Consider the following 18037-nt stretch of genomic DNA (forward strand, 5'->3'; position numbering starts at 1 on the left):
AACGAATCTCTTACCCTTTAAATAAGACTCATTATAACAGAGCAAGTGGATTTACTATATCTTTAAACTAAGTTTTTTTAAATATAGTAATTCAAAGTTACTATTTTTTTAAAGAACCATTAATATCATAACTATAAGAACGCTACATCGAAAGTAAATGAACCAAAATCATCAGGCTGCTTTCTAGGAGCAACAAACCCAAGGAGAATGCAGCTAGCCTTTAAACATGCTAACGCAGTGTTGTGTACAAATTTCATTGGACGAACCTTTACGCTGAACGTTTTACGGGCGGTGGGGGGAAACAATTTCCGAATTTTCCCCTTCCGACGGCAGCAGGCGCTAAAGCGTCTAACCAATGAAAAATGTACACAAGAGCTAGTGTTCACGTGATATTTCTAACCAATAAGGATAGCGCATTTGTGGTATTCCGGTCCGCGCTCAAGATGAAAATTTTGAATTTTATTCCCTGGCAACCATGTCACCGCCTCGCGATTTCAAATAGTCTCTCTGTCAAATGACGACCATTATTTCCTTCGATAACGGTTGATTTTACTTAATAATTACTATATCCATTGTAAAATAAACAAAAAAAGCTCGTAGCTATAGCTATTATTTCAGTTAAACTTGCAAATTGTTAGGCCTTAACATTGTAGATTTGCCAATTAGTCCCGATCTCCGCTCTTAGATGGCGCCACGCTCTCCACGATTTAAGTGAGCGTTATTCTAGTTACGGTTTATTTCAAAAGTTGCGTTATTATTTTTAAAATGTCGCATTTTAGTTTCTATCATATATCTACTTTATTTAGGAACTAAATTAACCAAATTATCGAAAGCAAAAGTTTCATATTCACGTATTTTATAGAGAACTATTTTTCATCGTGGCGGAGTACAACCGATACCTTTGTGTCCCTGTAAAGAGGCGAGGGGGAAGTCATTTCCGAAGCCCAAAAATTTTACCCCTCAAATAAGACGTCGTGCGGTTGGACCCAAGTGCCAGACTTTCTCCCCCATTTACTTTTGATACTATTGAGTTGGGAATATTAATCTAGAGGTCCAATCAAAACGTCAGATTTCAGTATTTCGCGAAACAATTTTTTTAAAAATAGGAATACTGCCGTCTGCTCCCAAATGAAGAGAAAACTTTATCATTCTACCCGTGGCGCCGTCTATCTCTCAATGGTTCGTTCAAATAAGACGCGTTTTCAAAAATAATGGATGGCGCCATGGGTCATATGATAAGGTTTTCTCGTCATATTAGAGGACTCGCGCTACAGCCAGGCTTGAAAATAAGCGGTGGTCACTGGGTCAAAGACCAGTTTATTAATTGCTCAGACCAGTTTTTTTATTCAAAAGCTAGGGGTTCACTGGTCCAGTGTCCAGTTTATTAATTCAAAATTATCTACCGTATTATTTACCAACTGGTCTACGTGACCACTTAAATAATTCAATAGTTGGGAGTCACTGGCCAAATAGACCAGTTTAGAAATAAACCTTATTTCCAAGCCTGGCTACAGCCCGCAATTGTAGCACGAACACATAGCTATAGGAAACGTATATAAAGGTCTAGATAAAATATTTCAAAGGGAGTGAATACGGAGATGACAGCTAGCAGAAACGCAGACCTTTATATACGTTTCCTATATCTATGTTGACACCATGAGCTGATTTCCCACATAGGCGTCTGCCGTCTGCTAAGGTTAGGCATAACCGCGGAATTGAAATATTTAACTAAATTCGGTAATGGTTGTCTCCTAGTTGCTGTTTTTAATTTTGGATTAATTTTAGTTAATTAATGAAACTGTTCAGCATGCTTTAAACTGAGTAATAGCTAAGAAAAACTAGGTAGCTCAGTTTCTACAACAACAGAACCAATGTGTTGTAAAAACAAGCATAGGATATGGTATGCTTATTTATAAACTTTATTTTCTTACATTTCTTATTTTAAAGTTTTGTATCTACGAGACCACATTGCAATTTCGGGCTTCTCCTAGATTAAAAATGAGTTGACTTTGCCATTTATCTCAAACAAAATTCTTATGTTGCGAGAGATGGTAGCATTTTTTGGGATCACATCTTTTAGAGCCACAACTTCTAGCTAAATTCTAACCTCAAATTTTAATAAAAATGTCCTTGAGACTCGTTCTGAATTGGTCTTTGATGTCATCGATATTTGTTCCAAACAAGAGTTAGATGGTACATGCAAGGAAAATATTTTCACAGAATGCTTTGGAACATGCAAAAGTTACTGCATCAATTTATTAAAACCTAGAGTTAAGTGTTGAGGTACTAGGAGGCCGAGGCTTTAACATAAGTCTTGTTAACAAAATTGATCACAACGTATGTGTGGTGTTTCTACAGTTTCAGCATGGATATGTATTAATACTGCGTATTATGGATTCCAAACTCTGAGAAAAAGTAACCAGCAAATGTCTTAATCGCAGTCACCGCCATCTAGCAGGGTTTTAAAAAAACGGACCGGACGTTTCTCCAAAGTGAGCCGGAAGTTAGGCAGGAAATGTCGTCTGCTCGCTAAACCGCATGTATGATTTCCAAAGCTCTAACTATATTAACGCGAATTATTATAAATTTCTTTGATTCTATTCCTAATTTTATTACACTGGTGAAACTTAAGGTAAGTTTATCAGACTTTAGTTAAACAGTGAAATTTTAAAGAAACATTTAACAAAGAATTTATTGTCAGGACTTAAAATGAGTAACAATAAAGTACCATCTACAACTCCTATCCTGATATCTAGATCTGGTCGCATTATTAAGCCCAAAAAAAGTTTTAGCCCAACCCGGATTAGTGGAACTGGTGTTAGTCGCGTTAATCCAACTTCAAACACTACCATAGTCAATACGAGCCCATCTATTACAACATTCAAACCAAGATCAAGCTCCACTCCAGTTGCCAAACGAGTTACTCCCAGATTTCGGAATTGAAATCAAATTCGAAATCAGTATTGGCTTCAGTCATATCAAATTCAAGCTCTACTATAGTCAATTCAAGCGCATTGAAACCTTCAAATTTAAACTGTGATACACATGAAGTTAACAATCCACCAAAAAAGTGTAACTTTCTTAAAAGCACTGATTAATTAATTAATTCTAGAATTACAAAAAATAAATCGAGTTCCAAATCTACTGCTTCTTTAAAAACAAATGTTTTGAAGCCCGAAGCCGTGATTGTTATTGGCTCCAGCTGTAATAACATGTTCTAGCTCTACTCTGGTCAAATCAAGGTCTTGTGATTTTAAGGAATTAATTCAAAATTATTCAAGTTCAAACAATGATTCTAACATTGTTTCAAGTAAAAATTATGATAATAAAAAAAATAACATTGTGGAAAACAGTGATGAAGAATGGAATGCTAGTTTCACTTTTTTTGACTCTGGGACGTGGAGCGGAACAATGAAAAGGTTAGTATAAAATCTTGATTTGCTTATACAATAATAATAATGTAATACAAATACTAATTGCAGTGCCATGAAAGAGAGCTCTCAAGAGGAAGGGAAATCTCCACCCAAAAAGAAAGGAAAAAAACCAGACTACTTGTTATTAGATAAAAATTCAAATGCAAGTAACGAAACTGAAGCTTTCAGTGAAAGTAGTGATGATGATGATTATTATTCAGAAGTAGAAATAGAGCAAATGCTATCTACTTTAGATGATGGTACATGGAAAGGAGACTTACTAACAACACCAAATCCTTTAAGCACAATTACTAAGTAAGTGTATCTGAATTAATTAATTCAGATTAATAAATTAATTTATTGTGATCTTTATTTAATCAACAGCACTCCAAAGAAGGACAAAAAGAATGTCAAATCTAGGAAAAGAGTTAAAAAACAAGTTCGGAGTTTCATGATTAATGGTATTAATCATCACCAATAATTCTTAAAGCTTCATGTAATTATATTTTTGTTTTAATTAGGTAATAATTACCATGACACGTTTAGAGGTATTTTGGTAGAAGTCCAACAAACTCTTAAAGAGTCGAAGCTAAATGCAACTCAAACAGCCAAAAGGAGTAATGATTGGATACTAAGTTTAAAGTTCAGAGATTTAATTGAACTAGAAGGACTGCTACGCCCAATTTTAATAGCCACTGCAGAAGATAAGGTGTTTGTCAATATGAACAAACTGATACTGGATAAACCCAAAAAACATTTGCTTATAAACTCGCTTAAACATACCACAGTAAGTTGTGTATTTTGAATAACTACATGCAATAAGTTTAAATATATGTCTTTTTAGTTTGAAACCTTCAAAGACTTGACCGAAACTGCCAAATTAAGGGCAATGAGTATTCTCATCAGACGTATGGTAGAAACTGGATCTAAAAAAATTCAGATAATTCCTATTGATGTGACAACGCCTGTGGAAGAAGCTGGAGAAATTTTAATGTTTGTTATTGGAGCTGCCATTAGATCACTGAGTAGAAAATCAGATACGGGCAGAAAAGTAGCTGCCAAGATGCACACTAATAAGGAAAATGTTGCAACAAAGTTGCGATCTTGGATTGAAGCCCAAGATCGAGGAGGTCTTTACTACCCAACTTCTGGTGCTTACCAGTTCTTTGGACTTCTGTATAAACACGTTAGCAAATATTATGGAGGGATTTTTGTGGAAAATAGAGTAACCAAAGTGAAGGCTGAGATTTATCTTGATAACGCAGTAATAGAGACTTGGGGTAACTTATGTGACAATTTAGCTTCTGAAGCCGAGAATACATTGTTATTTAAACACTGCGTAAGGTATTTCATTAACACAATTGCAAATGGGCACCTGAAAAAATTGAGAGAAAATTTCAAAGCCAAAATGAGGTATAAAACTTGGACGAGTAAAGCCAATGCCAAAGATAGACAACGTAAGCAATTGCAACAGATGTCATCTGGGTTTGCTAAATGACTATTATAAGCTTTGTACAAATGATTTTAAATAGGAAATAAACAAATTGTCTAAACTTTAATTGATTAAATTTATTATAATCCAAAAACCTTTTCAATTGTAGTATTTCCCTTTGTTTCATGAGTTGGCACTCTATATTTCTTCAAAATAAGAAGAGCTTCTCTATTGTTACCTACATCATTGGCAGTTGGATTATCATTTCTTCCATTCATGGCTCGGTGGCGAGAAAATTCCAACTCCAAGGGATCCTGATTGAAATTTGCTGTGAGCACAAATGCTGCTGATTTTCCTAACAGGAAGGGCACAATTTCAATCAAGGCTTTAGCTGAAAAAAGTTAAAGGTGTGTTTACATTTGTTAGGAGGCAATAATTTTATGGCAAACTTACTGCTTTGCTTCAATCCCGAGAGAGTTTCAGAAGAAAGTAGCATTTTTTTACGGTCTTCAGGTTGGAATTCTCCTGGTCTATTAAGAACATCTTGTTCCCATTCTGCTAGGTAACCGAGGAAATCATTTTCCAGCCACTATGAACATAAAATCAATAATTAATTTAAGGAAATCAAATAACAAATTTTTTTAAGACTCTACCTTAAGTCGTTTATCATTGGCTGATTTAAATGGTCTTTTATTTGGCTTGCGTTTATGGTACGCTTCATCAAAATTGGATGTATTAAAAACGTCAAACCATTTGTCAAATATTCTTATAAAATTAACTAATTCAGAATACTGATTTCCAAATTCAGCTTCAATTCCATTAGCGACTGATGAACTTAAAACTTGGGTGGCATAGTGCACTTTCATCTTACTGTAGTTGTTTAAGTAGATGTGGTCTTGAGTAAGTTTATGCGCTTTTCGCAAATTTCCAGGGTATCTAAGTTCCTTCTCCTACAACAATTTGATGGGCTCCCAGACTATGTGTTGCTGATTTTTATACCCTCACTTGAATGTAGGCAGTTTCTTGTAGTTTTTAACAAATGTGGTGGATCAAACAAAAAGTATATTGCTCGTTCTTCATCCAAACTATATGGATTTACACACCGGTGAGGGGTTTCTGCTATTGTGTTCATTAGGAAGAACTTCCGATTCGTGGGTGCACCATCGCCAATTATTGATAATATTTTAAAACCAAGCGTTTCAAGTCTCTCGACAGCTTCCCAAACTATGGAGTTCAAGTCTTCCGCCGTAAGTCCACTTGTGGCAAAATGTGCAAAGGGGTACTTTATGCCCCTCTCAACATTAACATTAAAACATGGGTGGCCACTTTTTTATCTTCATATTTTTGAGAACTAATTGCATTAATCTGGTTCCTTGCGTCATTTAAATGGGTGTATCCCACAATATCTCCAGTGGTGTTTTTGTATACCAATTCCTCTCTGATTTTTATCTCATCCAACAAAATATTGAAGTATTGCTGATGGGGATGCAATGTTTCAGGTTTAATTTCCTCTTGCATGCTATTGAGGACGGCATCGTTGAACCCCAGTGTTCGTTTGTCATGGTTCGAGTGTTTTAGTAGAGTATTGTAGGATGGTAGTTGAAGAATTTTTGAGGCGGCTAAACTCTTGAAGGCTGCGGGTGACCTGTGGTATTGGCTTAAACACCACTTTATTACAATGGGGTGCCATCGTCGGATACGAGCATCTGCTTTTTTAACCATTTTCAACTGTTCTCTTAAAAAGAGAGCCACGAATGATTTATCACTGTGGTTTGGAACAGTTTGTTCTAAAATCTCCGCAATTGAGGTTTGGTCTTCATCGGGTAAATTTTCACCACCTTTCTCTATAACTTTCTTGTATTTTTTTTTGGAGCCGTTTAACTTGTTTTCTTGAATTTCGATTCAATTTTTTTTCTCTTATTAAAAGCTCAATTGCTTCATCTTTAGTTAGAGATTTATACTTTTTGGCCTCTGAAGATTTTCTTCGGGAAAGGTTTTTCATAACTCTATCAGATAATCTGGTGCAATAAGCACAAGTTGTTTTAGTTATCAAACGCAAGCAACACTTATCCCGCATGGTTAGAGTATATGGACAATAATTCCCTTCAGAGTGGTCTTTCAAGTACTCAATAATTTGTTCGTTCTTAATGCCACCACAGATTTTCAAGGCGTTGATTTCTTTCAAAACAGTACTTAAAGCATCCAAGTCAGAAACTGAATCTGGTAAGCTAAGGAAGATGTTGTTTTCTATAGGCCTTCCAAAGGCAGTCACTTTGATAGTGAAATCAGGATATATGCTGACCGAAATTAGTGCGAAAGCTGTCTCAGCTTTGGTCTTAAGAAGTTAAAATTTTCTTTCACCAATATTGAAGAACCAAGACTCCTCATGTAATTCTTGCCATTGTTGACATTTTAGGAATGGACTAAAACATTCTACCAATGATTTGCTGGGAGCTGTCAAATTCTCTGAAGTTTCAATGGCATCCTTAGATGTTTCACTTGCTTCTTCAACCACTTCAGACTGGTCTATTAGAGTTGAATCCATACTCTAATGAGGGAAAAAATAAATAGTTCAATTATCTAAACACAAAGCACAATTAACAAACATACCACTATTGAAAGAGGCTTCACAATTGTTTTGGGGACATCTTCGTTAATTTCAGTATCTTCAACTATATTAGTCTTATTTATTGAAGTCGAATCCATACTCTATTGATAAAACTGAATTAATTTGATTATCTAAACACAAAGCACAACTTAAAAATTACCTCTATCAAAAGAGGCTCCAGAAATGGTTCTCGGGAATTATTAGAAAAATTGCCTGAAGTTCCAGGGAAATCTTGCTAAATTTCTGTATCCTCAATTACTTCAGACTGGAAAGACATTGCTTAAAACTATATTAGAGCCACAAAATTCAAATTTACCTCTCTTGAAAAAAACCCATTAAAACTTTCTCTACATTGATTATGCTGTATAAAAGGCTCCACAGGATGATTTGATATGGGTTTTAAAATTGAAACCAATCCCTACAAATTGAAAAATATTAAAGTAATTTCAAATTTTTTTCCATTTATCTGGTATAGAATATTGCCCCAAGTCAGTGCTTACCGTGTTATGAATAGGATCAGCCTATCAGGATAATTATCTCTAGGTCCTTTTTGTCCAACAAAGTGTTTAGAACACAAATATGTATTGCAAGTAATATGTTGTTGCTCAAAGTTTTCCCTCACCTCTTGCAACCATTTTAACCACTTACTGCATTTTTCAGGCGTTTTTATGGGTTTAGGGAATGGAATAAAAGTTACTTCTTTCATATAAGGTTTTCCCTCATGTCTGGTATTACTCTTGCAGCCAGGATACACGCAAATATTTTTCCTTGGAGCCGCCATCAATTAATTTTAATTCATACTACAGGATTATTTAAACCGAAAACAAAACACGCAAGCTAACTTTCTGAAAAGTGAAAACTTCGAAAAGAATGTTGTGTTGTATACCGATTCTTCCGAACGCTAACGGAAAGAGGTTTGAATTTTCGGTCATGCGCAGAAAATCTAAATTATCGTATTTCCGGCTCACTTGGGAAGAGAGGGGTAAAAAATGGGGGAGCTGCATCGGTTATCTCTCCGCAAATGGTGAGCTAGCGCGAATGCCTTGTGACTACTACGAGTTTGGAATCCATAATATGCAGTATTAATACATATCCATGGTTTCAGCATTTCACAATTTGTTTGAAAACAAGGTGAATCATTTCCATGATAAAAAGTTGAGGAGGAATACAATGCATAATATATCGTAACGAAGCACCCCTACTCCATTCCATTTCATAGTTGTTATAAATGAATGAAAAAATTTCTAAAAATGTTCCCAAAATTATCTATTGGAAGATTTCTGATTTGAGTGTTGAAAGCTTGAATTTGCCATCTCCGTCTTAATTTTAAGTAGTCTCTTGGAGAAATTTTACTTCCAAGAAAAGGCTCTAATGCCTGAACATTTTTTGGGGGTGCATTCTGTTCCCCCAAGGAATATTCCTGTTAATACGCTAAAAAATAATTTATTTCGGTGTTCTTTTGCAGTATGGTGTCGGACTTCTTTTATCCTAATACTGGTGGTGTAGAGAGCCATATATATCACCTATCACAATGTCTTTTAGCCAGAGGACACAAGGTTATCATTGTAACGCATGCGTATGGAGATCGCAAAGGTGTACGATATATGAGTGGTGGACTGAAGGTATCACTTTTTAATAATTTAAAAATAGGGATATTGGCTGGCCGATATATCAGCTATTCGTGGCCGATAATATCGGCTTTAATATGGGATGATATATCGGCCAATATTAACAAAGTCATCTATCATAACAGTAGTGTATATCATAAAATAATTTTAAAAGACAGTTCAGTACACTGGCATACCATTTTCTTCTAATTTTTCATGTAAAAGTTTGCAAGAGCCTATCCGAATGTTTCTTTTCATTTTATGTGATACATATTTTCTATTACAAATCAAATATTGTGGTTTTTTTATTTGTTTACACTTGTAACCCCCTGTCTAAAAAAAGGTATGATCTAGCTTCTGAAGTCTGGCTTACATGGCGCTGCCAATCAAATAAAATATTATCATCAGTTAATCGAGAATTTTCTTTTTTTTTAATGTTTTTCTGAATATATTTTTTTCTAATACTGATATCGGCCAATATCGGCTTCGCTTAAGCCGATACCTATATTAGAAAAATAAGCCGATATATCAGTGTATCCCTAGAAATGTATGCAATTTTTCAGCCCTGGGGTTTGTATGGCGTTCTGGTGCATTTCGAGCATGGGATGTAGCTAAAATTACTATTACTTTGGATAGCTACATAACCCTTCTACTTAAGTCGCAATATTTATAACTTTTGAGTTAAGTTTTTCCATGAAATATTTGTTATGAATGAATTTTATTTGATTTTTTTTAGGTTTATTATCTACCTTTGTTAGTGATATATAACCAATGCACTCTACCAACCCTCTTCATTTCATTGCCAATGGTCAGGAACATTTTGATTAGGGAAGAAATCACTATTGTTCATGGGCATTCCGTAAGTTTTATTTACCACTCAATTCAGTTATTAGTATTTCAGTCTAATATTTAACATGGAATTTATGCAAGCTAGGAAAGGAATAAAATATGCCTAAATTTACATTATCCTCTCCATACTGAAAAATGTAATGAAGTAGTTAACTTTCATTTGTTAGACTTTGCCAAAAGTACACTGAAATTTGAGGAAAACAAAAGTTAAATATGTTCCAATACACGGACCAGCTTGTGTGTAGCCAATTTTACGTTAAATATTATAAAAAATAAAGGTTTTGAAAAATCATGTTTCAAAATATTATTTCCAATAACCTTTCAAAAATAATTTGCTCTCAGACTAAAATAAATAAATAGATGTTTTTCTGTTTTTGGAATTTTTCAAACAGATTGGTAGCTTTTAAACTTATTTTCTAAGTAGGATTGTTGACATGCTGTTTTACATATTGTAATTTTTATTTAAAGGCTTTCTCTGCGTTGGCTCATGAAGCCATGTTTCATGGAAAGTCACTTGGACTGTGCACTGTGTTCACGGATCATTCATTATTTGGTTTTGCAGATGCAAGTGCCATAATAACCAATAAGCTTTTGCAAATGTCTCTAGCACAATGCAATCATGCAATATGTGTATCCCATACTGGGTATGTTTCAAATAAGCTGATTAAAATTTCCGTTTGTTAGTGCTAGTGCGAAAGTTGGGTGCAGAGGCCTACTGACAAGGGTTGAAGGGGTGGAATTTGAATTGGGCACAAAAAGTTGTTTGACGATGTTTTTGATTTTTTGGTTAAAAGGGAAATCTTTCACTAACTTTCCTCTCTTGTGCCGGCCCCGTTCTTCCCTCCCCTAAATACGTCGGACGAACACACAGCCAAATTTTCTCTTTCCGCTCTTGTGCCTGCCCCGTTCTTCCCTCCCCCAAAGGCGACGGACGAACACACAAAAAATTTTCCATCGAGATCGCTCGTTCCGCTCAATAAATAAATACATTATTGATTATACTAGGTGTGATTGATCTCTTCAATTCTAGTTTTTGACGATGTTTATTTTTATATTTCAGAAAAGAAAATACTGTACTAAGAGCGGGTGTGAAACCTGATTTAGTTTCAGTAATTCCCAATGCAGTGGATACAGCAATATTCACACCAGACCTGAGTAACCATCATACCAATCAAAGTTAGTATTCCAAAATGATTATAAAACTATAGGGTGGTATTTTATGTTTTTAAATTTTGGAACTTTGAATATAATCATTTAATAATAATCAGCTAGGCTAATACCCATAGGCACCACCATAGGCCTAAGTCATCAAGCGACTTTTAAAGCCATTAATTCAGGTGGCCAGGTTACTAGGCATGGGTTTGAGCCCAACTTTGTAAGAGTGGAAAAGCTACTTTTAAGACGTTTAGTACTGATATTTACAAAATAGCTTTTCATCATTTATTAATAGTATTTTATTAATTATTTCTAGGGGTGTGCCAAATCAAATATCAAATTTTTTTCAAGATCATCAAATACCAAATCAAATATTTGAAAAGTCAAATAGTATTTGGTTAAAAATATTTGATGAAATACCATATAGTATTCAAATATCAAATACTAGATCAAATATCAAATAATTTGGTTTTCAAATAGTGTCAAATAATATGCATATTTGGTTTGCAAATTAATAAATTATTGAAATTATGCCAAAATTTAAGGTTAAAATTAAAGGTTAAAATAATAAAAAGTAAAAATTAATGCCGTAAACAGTGATGATTTTTCCATGTCGATTCTTCAAATTGTTCTGTCAATCTGTTTTGGATCAAACGTGTCCGTAATGTAACGGAGGGTCACAGACATAAAGCTATCCATCGCCTTAGAGCTCCAAATTTTTTTTTCGCTTTCATTTTTCCATTTTCAATTTTTCACTTTTAAGCCAATGGCAAAAGCGCGTCAGCTTAATTGATTATTTGAGCAATTAATCAAATATTGGAAATCAACAAATACTATTTGAAGACCACAAATTATTTGATTTTGGAACTATTTTTTGATTTTGGAACTATTTGACCAAATACCAAACTATTTGATATTATCAAATACCTTTTATAGCTACTTTCAAATATCAAATTATTTGGTCAAGTAGTTTTAAGCACTATTTGATTTGGCGAACCGGTTATTTGATTTGGTGTTTGGTCCAAATAATTTGGTAGTACCAAATATTTTGCACAATCCTAATTCTTACTATTAATGAGAATGACTCTAGAGTACCCGAGGTGTTTATTACCGATTTTGTTCAAAGTCGGCCGTAATGTAGACCTATATGAGATATGAAATTTCCCAAAAGGAGACGTTGCACTACTCATTCGTTTTGCCATGGCAACCGAAAATGTTTTTGACCACTTAGAACAAAAATAAGATTTTTTCCTTATTTTATCCAAAAAATGTTACAATTTTAACCCAAAAATGTTCCAATTTACCCAAATTTGATCAAATTTACCTAAATATAGTCCAAATTATCCATTTCGTGATTTTCAATTTTTTTTTTAAATTTTCCTGTAAAACCGAAAAAATCCCATGCTTTTTTAAATGGAGATTTTTTTGTTTTAAGTGGTCAAAAACATTTTCGGTTGCCATAGCAAATCGAATGGGTAGTGCAACGTCTCCTTTTGGGAAATTTCATATCTCATATAGGTCTACATTACGCCTGACTTTGAACAAAATCGGAAATAAACACCTCGGGTACTCTCCTTGGGTAAGTTGTCTCAAAAACAAAATTAATAAGAATTTTGGATTTGAAATATATTTTTTAATTACAGTTACGATTGTCATTGTGAGCCGTTTAGTTTACAGAAAAGGAGTTGATTTACTGGCTGGTGTCATTCCCGTTATTTGTCAGCGTTATCCAGAAGTTAATTTTCTTATAGGTATTTTTTTAATATTTTCTGTGTTTAACTTATTGCTGAAAAGGTCTTTATAAATATTTCTTAAGGTCGAAAGTTAGTTGACAGTGCTGTAACATTCATATCTCTAGTCATCGGTAGTATTCATTAAAAACTAATGATGAAATTCAGCCCATTAGGGCTGTTAGTTTTACCAATCCAACCTGTGGCGTAGGGAGGATATTTGGTGCCCCTTGCCCCCTCCCTCGCTACGCCTCTGAATTCAACCCACAGCTTAAGCAATCACCAAGTTGAAAGAAATTTTTTAGGTACCAAAACAGCGATTTGACTGTTCTTCTGAAAAACACAATCTTTTAATAGACTGTTTCAGCAAACCATGAACTTTTACACTGAGTGGGTAGTCACTTTAGTAATCAGGTGTAGAGGTAATCACGGGAAATAACTTAAGCATTGATTTCTCATAAGTTATTTATCCTCTCGGTTTACACTTACGTCTATAAATCTTTGATTCCAATGCCTGGGAGTTTAGTAGACATTCTTGTATACGTCATTTTCATGAGTTGCTGAAAGTGTCTATTGTAAAAATTATATTAATTTAATTTCTGGTTTGTAATGTAAAATATTTAACTTTTTTTAGGTGGGGATGGGCCAAAAAGAATTGATTTAGAAGAAGTCAGAGAAAGATTCTTACTACAGGATAGAGTTGATTTACTAGGAGCTATAAAACATGAGAATGTTAGAGACGTTTTAGTCCGGGGACAAATATACTTAAATGCCTCACTGACAGAAGCTTTTTGCATGGCAATTGTGGAAGCCGCTTCATGTGGACTCCAAGTGGTCAGTACCAAAGTTGGTGGTATCCCAGAAGTTCTTCCACATGATATGGTTTGGTTGACTGAACCTTCTGTTTCAGGTAATTAAAATGATCAATGGGGTAAATATTTTAAATTTTGTTTTAAAATAGTCCCTTATCATCAGAGCTGATACAAACCATAAAAAAGAAAATCCCTTGAATAGTTTTTCGTAAAACAACAAAAAGACCTCGAAAGTATCGTCGTCTATCATAGCTTTAACGAACCAACCCCTGGACCCAGTACTCAACTGCAACTTTATTCTTAGTTTCTGCAGATAAACAATACCAAACGGATGAAAACTGCGAAATCCATCAACATTCCCCATTTTTGTGAATATCCCTTTCCAAGATCTAGATTCTTTAGCTCTCTCTTAAACTGCTGGCGATTTGCAAAGAATCTGGTTGTTTCTGGTAGTCTAAGTGCAAGGGAACATTTAGGCGAGAGATAAGCAATTTATTTTGTGGGAGGGAGTTGCCTCTTTTGGCCAGTGGTGGCGTTGGTGTAGTAGGCGCCTATCTAGTGCTGTGTCCATGAGTTAGAACAAGAAGCTCCATCAATTTCTAAGTTAAATATAACTCTTCACCCTTTAAGAAATACTTAATTTTTTATAATCTTTATCGTTAAACAATTTATACTGGTAGCTTTTCATATTTTAACTTTTTTTGTTCAATCAAAAAGATGTTTATTGTAATTTGGGTTAAATTTGAGAGACTAGGATTTGAATATTAATAAGGCAGTTATTTAGTCCTCATTGGTAAGCTTTGGAAATCTTGTTGGATGAGTTGCTGGAAAAAACATCTATAGTACCATCCAGGTACGAGCTGCCACTGGCTTTAATACTAATTCAATTAATAGTAATGCCTGTCCTGGGAAATGGGGGTGTATTTGTTTTGCCTAGTCCTACAGCCCGGTTCCATGTTAGTGGGGGGTTACAAAGACTAAAACATTCTTACTTAGGCGGAATGCATGTTTCTTACCTTTCATGACTGGTTGAAGCCTTTAAACAGAATTTCTGACACATGTGTAGATTACTGATTTTTCCAAAGGGTTTATCGCTTTACAAGTAATTAAATGCTGTTATTGTTTACAGGCTTAGTTAATGGCATTGAGAAAGCTATTAGAGATAGGAAACTCAAGAAAATTGTACCACCTCTCGAGTGTCACAAACGAGTGAAACACATGTATCAGTGGGCAAATGTTGCTGAACGAACGGAATCCGTTTATGATACTATTATCAAAGAAAAGGTTGATACTTTAAACGAAAGAATACAAAAGTAAGATTTTTGTGGTTTTTAATAGTGATAGTATAAATTATTTTGAATTAACTGGTGTGTTTGCCTGAATTGTGAAAAATAATAACAATTATTGGTTAAAATACAAGGCCGTAAATTTTTTTCATTTTGTTTACTTTTTAGATTAAATGTACTCTATTCTACATTTTAGTGGTTACATTCAATTCTTTTTGTATTGTATTGCCATAAATAATATACATTTATTTATATATTAGTTTTACCATAAGTAGCATAATAACAATAAGTATGACAATTAACCATATTTACAACCAAACTGATTTTCATAGTTATTGCATAATCAAGATGTTTTCTCAGCACAAAGCCCTCTAGTGTCTAGCAAAAAATCGAGACTACCGCTAAGCCGAAATATCTGGTTTCTGATATATAGGCGGAATATATTAGGCTAAAATGATAAAAATTAAAAAAGTTTTTCTCGGCGCCATGAGCTCATGTTTTTTTATCACGGATATGATTCGCACCCGGGCTTCAAAACAAAGGCAAAGCCCCTCGCGACTCCAGAACGTGCTCTCTGATATTAGGCTTAAATTTTTATCAAAAAGTAGTCGTCACAGCTTGAAGAGAGTATCAGTGCCGAAAAAAGGTTCGGTTAGAAAATTAGCATTAAAGCAATAAGAAGTGTCATACTTATTGTTATTATGTTACTTATGGTTTTACTGATATCACCATAATTCCAAGGAAAGCCAGAGCTCCTACACAGTACTGATGAATCCCAAAAAGGGCAAAACTGGTCTACTCTTTAAATCTCTGGCTGAAATTATGACTATAGATAATGCCTTAAATGTTTTATTAAGTAGGTTTCAATAATCATAATATATTTTTGTGTATTACAAGTACAAATAACAGTACTTATATTTTGTAGTATTTGGACTTTGAGCAATTGGTAACTTTTAGGCTCTTGCCAATATTAATTAATTTTTATTCCTAATTATGTGAACACTGATTATTGTAACTGGCTTATTACTTTTTGGATTTAAGTCTTGTGATTGTGCAGTGTAGTTAACTACTAATGTAATACAGGTTATGGAACATAGGAACTGTGTCTGGAGCATTTTTCATATTGTCATTACTGATTATTCAACTGATGCTTATAGTTTGCAATTATTTTAAACCAGCAGAAGTAAGAAAACCTTTTAAATATGTTATTGAAAGTTAATGTATTTATTTAATATGACTGTTGAGACGATTGAAGGTCGTCAAGGTGGAATTTAACTCCAGCGCGAGAGGGGGGAATGAAAAACATTACTAGCGTGTGCTTTAATTGTGTTGGAACCAATGAAGATACCAGGCTTTTTTTTATGTTTTTAGAGGGAAGATGCTCTTTCCGAGCATGACAGGGATTGAAGCAAGACTAAAAATCGTCTCAATGTAGTCAGTTCCTTAAATATAAATAAATTAATTATTTCACAAACTTCCCAGTTTTTAACTCTAAATATTTACTTCGCTAAAGATTTATATGGAGCTGAAATTGAGTTCTGATTATAAACATAATTTGGGTTGCCTATTTAAATTAAATTTATTGAAATTTAGTGTGAAATGAAAGATTTCATACTTTTGGATAGGACCTTAAATGGAATATAAATTATATAACAACAGTAGCACATTACATTGTGAGTTATGTTAAAATGATTTAATTTTTTTTTAGGATATTGATAAAGCACCGGATCTTACCATATTTGCTAAGAAGTGTAAAAAAATTAAATAGAAATATATATTTATGAAATCTCAAAATTGTCTTTAAAGTGATATATTTTAATTTTTAACTTTGCAACAGTTAATAAAATTTTTAACTAAACACAACTTCCATGTGTACTTTCTTTAAATAACACAGCTAGGGGTCAATATAGAAATGTGTGTTGCAGTTAATTCAGTTACAGGCTGCTTTCCTCATTAATACCCATTTGCACAGTTTCAAGTTTTATCTTCTTCAAGGATAGATGGATGACAACATGTTTCCCATAACTGAACCAAAACATAGTAAATTTTCGTTTTATATTTGTCATTCCCCCTACTTAATAAAAGGGGTAGGACTATTTGGCAAATCAGTCTCCTATAATGTATCAAACCACTTATGTTGCTGTTTAAACCCTGGACAATATTTAAACAATGCTATGTCTATGAATGTTCTATATTTTGTAGTAATTTATTCAGAATTTCAATTTTAATACTTAGTAATAAAGATTAAGTCTCCTAATTCTGACGCGGAGCAAGCTACTAAAGTTAGATTAAATAACCATTCTCCCATAGATTTAGTTAATAAATTCCCACACATTGTAGTGGGAAAATAATTGGGAGGCGAAAATACTGTTTATAGAACACATTGAATTTTAAAACTGTCTGTGGCACTATTTACCAAATTGTTATGTTGAAAATTTGCTTGATGTGTCATGGTCGACTCAAAATAATTCCCACACTAGCTTTTATCCTTATTTCAAGACAACAAATACATTAATAATAATTTGTAACCAAAAACCTTCGCTATCCCCCTTTGGTTTGCCATTGAAACCGTAGTGGCTAAAGCAGATGCTATTAGTTTTTCCTCGTCCTTATTCGTATATTTGACTTTATAAATAATGATACTTGAATTTGAATATAATTTTTGCATCATTTGGTAATATTTTGATTATTTGTTTATTTTAGAAAAACGTTCTGATGACTTTTGGTCTGTAGCAGATGCTAGATCATAGGCATTACCTTTTAGAAGCTATATAGCGCCATTATGTTTTAGTCGCGAATAGGGCATTAAGACAAATGAAACTATTTCAAGAAAAAAATTCAAATTTATTAATTGTAAAAAACATATTCATTGCCATACTGGGGCATTTATAATTAATATTTGCTTTATTTACATAGCTCCTTCATAGAAACTACTAACTATATAATATTTTCTAAAATGATACAAACATGAAATTTGTAACATGATACCGGTACCATATGGTATACATTTGGAATCATTCTATGATTTCTTCATTCATGACCAGGATGTAATTCGCAGTCCAAATCGTTTATTAATAACGATGTAAAACTTACATTATGATCAGTCATAGCATTATGAGGGTTTTGTCTGTTGGTGAATTTATTC

The 18037-nt window shown here is 33.8% G+C and overlaps 2 protein-coding genes across 4 annotated transcripts; both read left to right on the forward strand.

The window, feature by feature from the left end:
* Nucleotides 1-1621: 1621 nt before the first annotated feature.
* Nucleotides 1622-16751, forward strand: PIG-A (phosphatidylinositol glycan anchor biosynthesis class A). Of its 3 annotated transcripts, none has more exons than XM_090166557.1 (10): nt 1622-1900; nt 8919-9075; nt 9797-9919; nt 10378-10553; nt 10970-11085; nt 12708-12815; nt 13429-13704; nt 14736-14919; nt 15976-16075; nt 16601-16751. In XM_090166557.1, the coding sequence occupies exons 1-10, from the start codon at nt 1872-1874 to the stop codon at nt 16658-16660; spliced, it is 1329 nt and encodes a 442-aa protein (XP_090022683.1). In that variant the 5' UTR covers nt 1622-1871; the 3' UTR covers nt 16661-16751. The 3 variants fall into 3 exon arrangements, with proteins under 3 accessions (XP_090022683.1, XP_090022684.1, XP_090022685.1); XM_090166558.1 differs by lacking the exon at nt 1622-1900 and adding an exon at nt 1934-2007 and having other exon boundaries at nt 8835-9075; XM_090166559.1 differs by lacking the exon at nt 1622-1900 and adding an exon at nt 8540-8584.
* On the forward strand, nt 3144-4941 carry LOC149959847 (uncharacterized). The gene is made up of 5 exons (XM_090165181.1): nt 3144-3419; nt 3483-3728; nt 3798-3874; nt 3935-4200; nt 4258-4941. The coding sequence occupies exons 1-5, from the start codon at nt 3412-3414 to the stop codon at nt 4909-4911; spliced, it is 1251 nt and encodes a 416-aa protein (XP_090021307.1). The 5' UTR covers nt 3144-3411; the 3' UTR covers nt 4912-4941.
* Nucleotides 16752-18037: the final 1286 nt, after the last annotated feature.

Source organism: Leiobunum rupestre, chromosome 2 (assembly GCF_980474605.1).
Source record: "Leiobunum rupestre chromosome 2, qqLeiRupe1.1.hap1, whole genome shotgun sequence".
Lineage (NCBI taxonomy): Eukaryota > Metazoa > Arthropoda > Arachnida > Opiliones > Sclerosomatidae > Leiobunum > Leiobunum rupestre.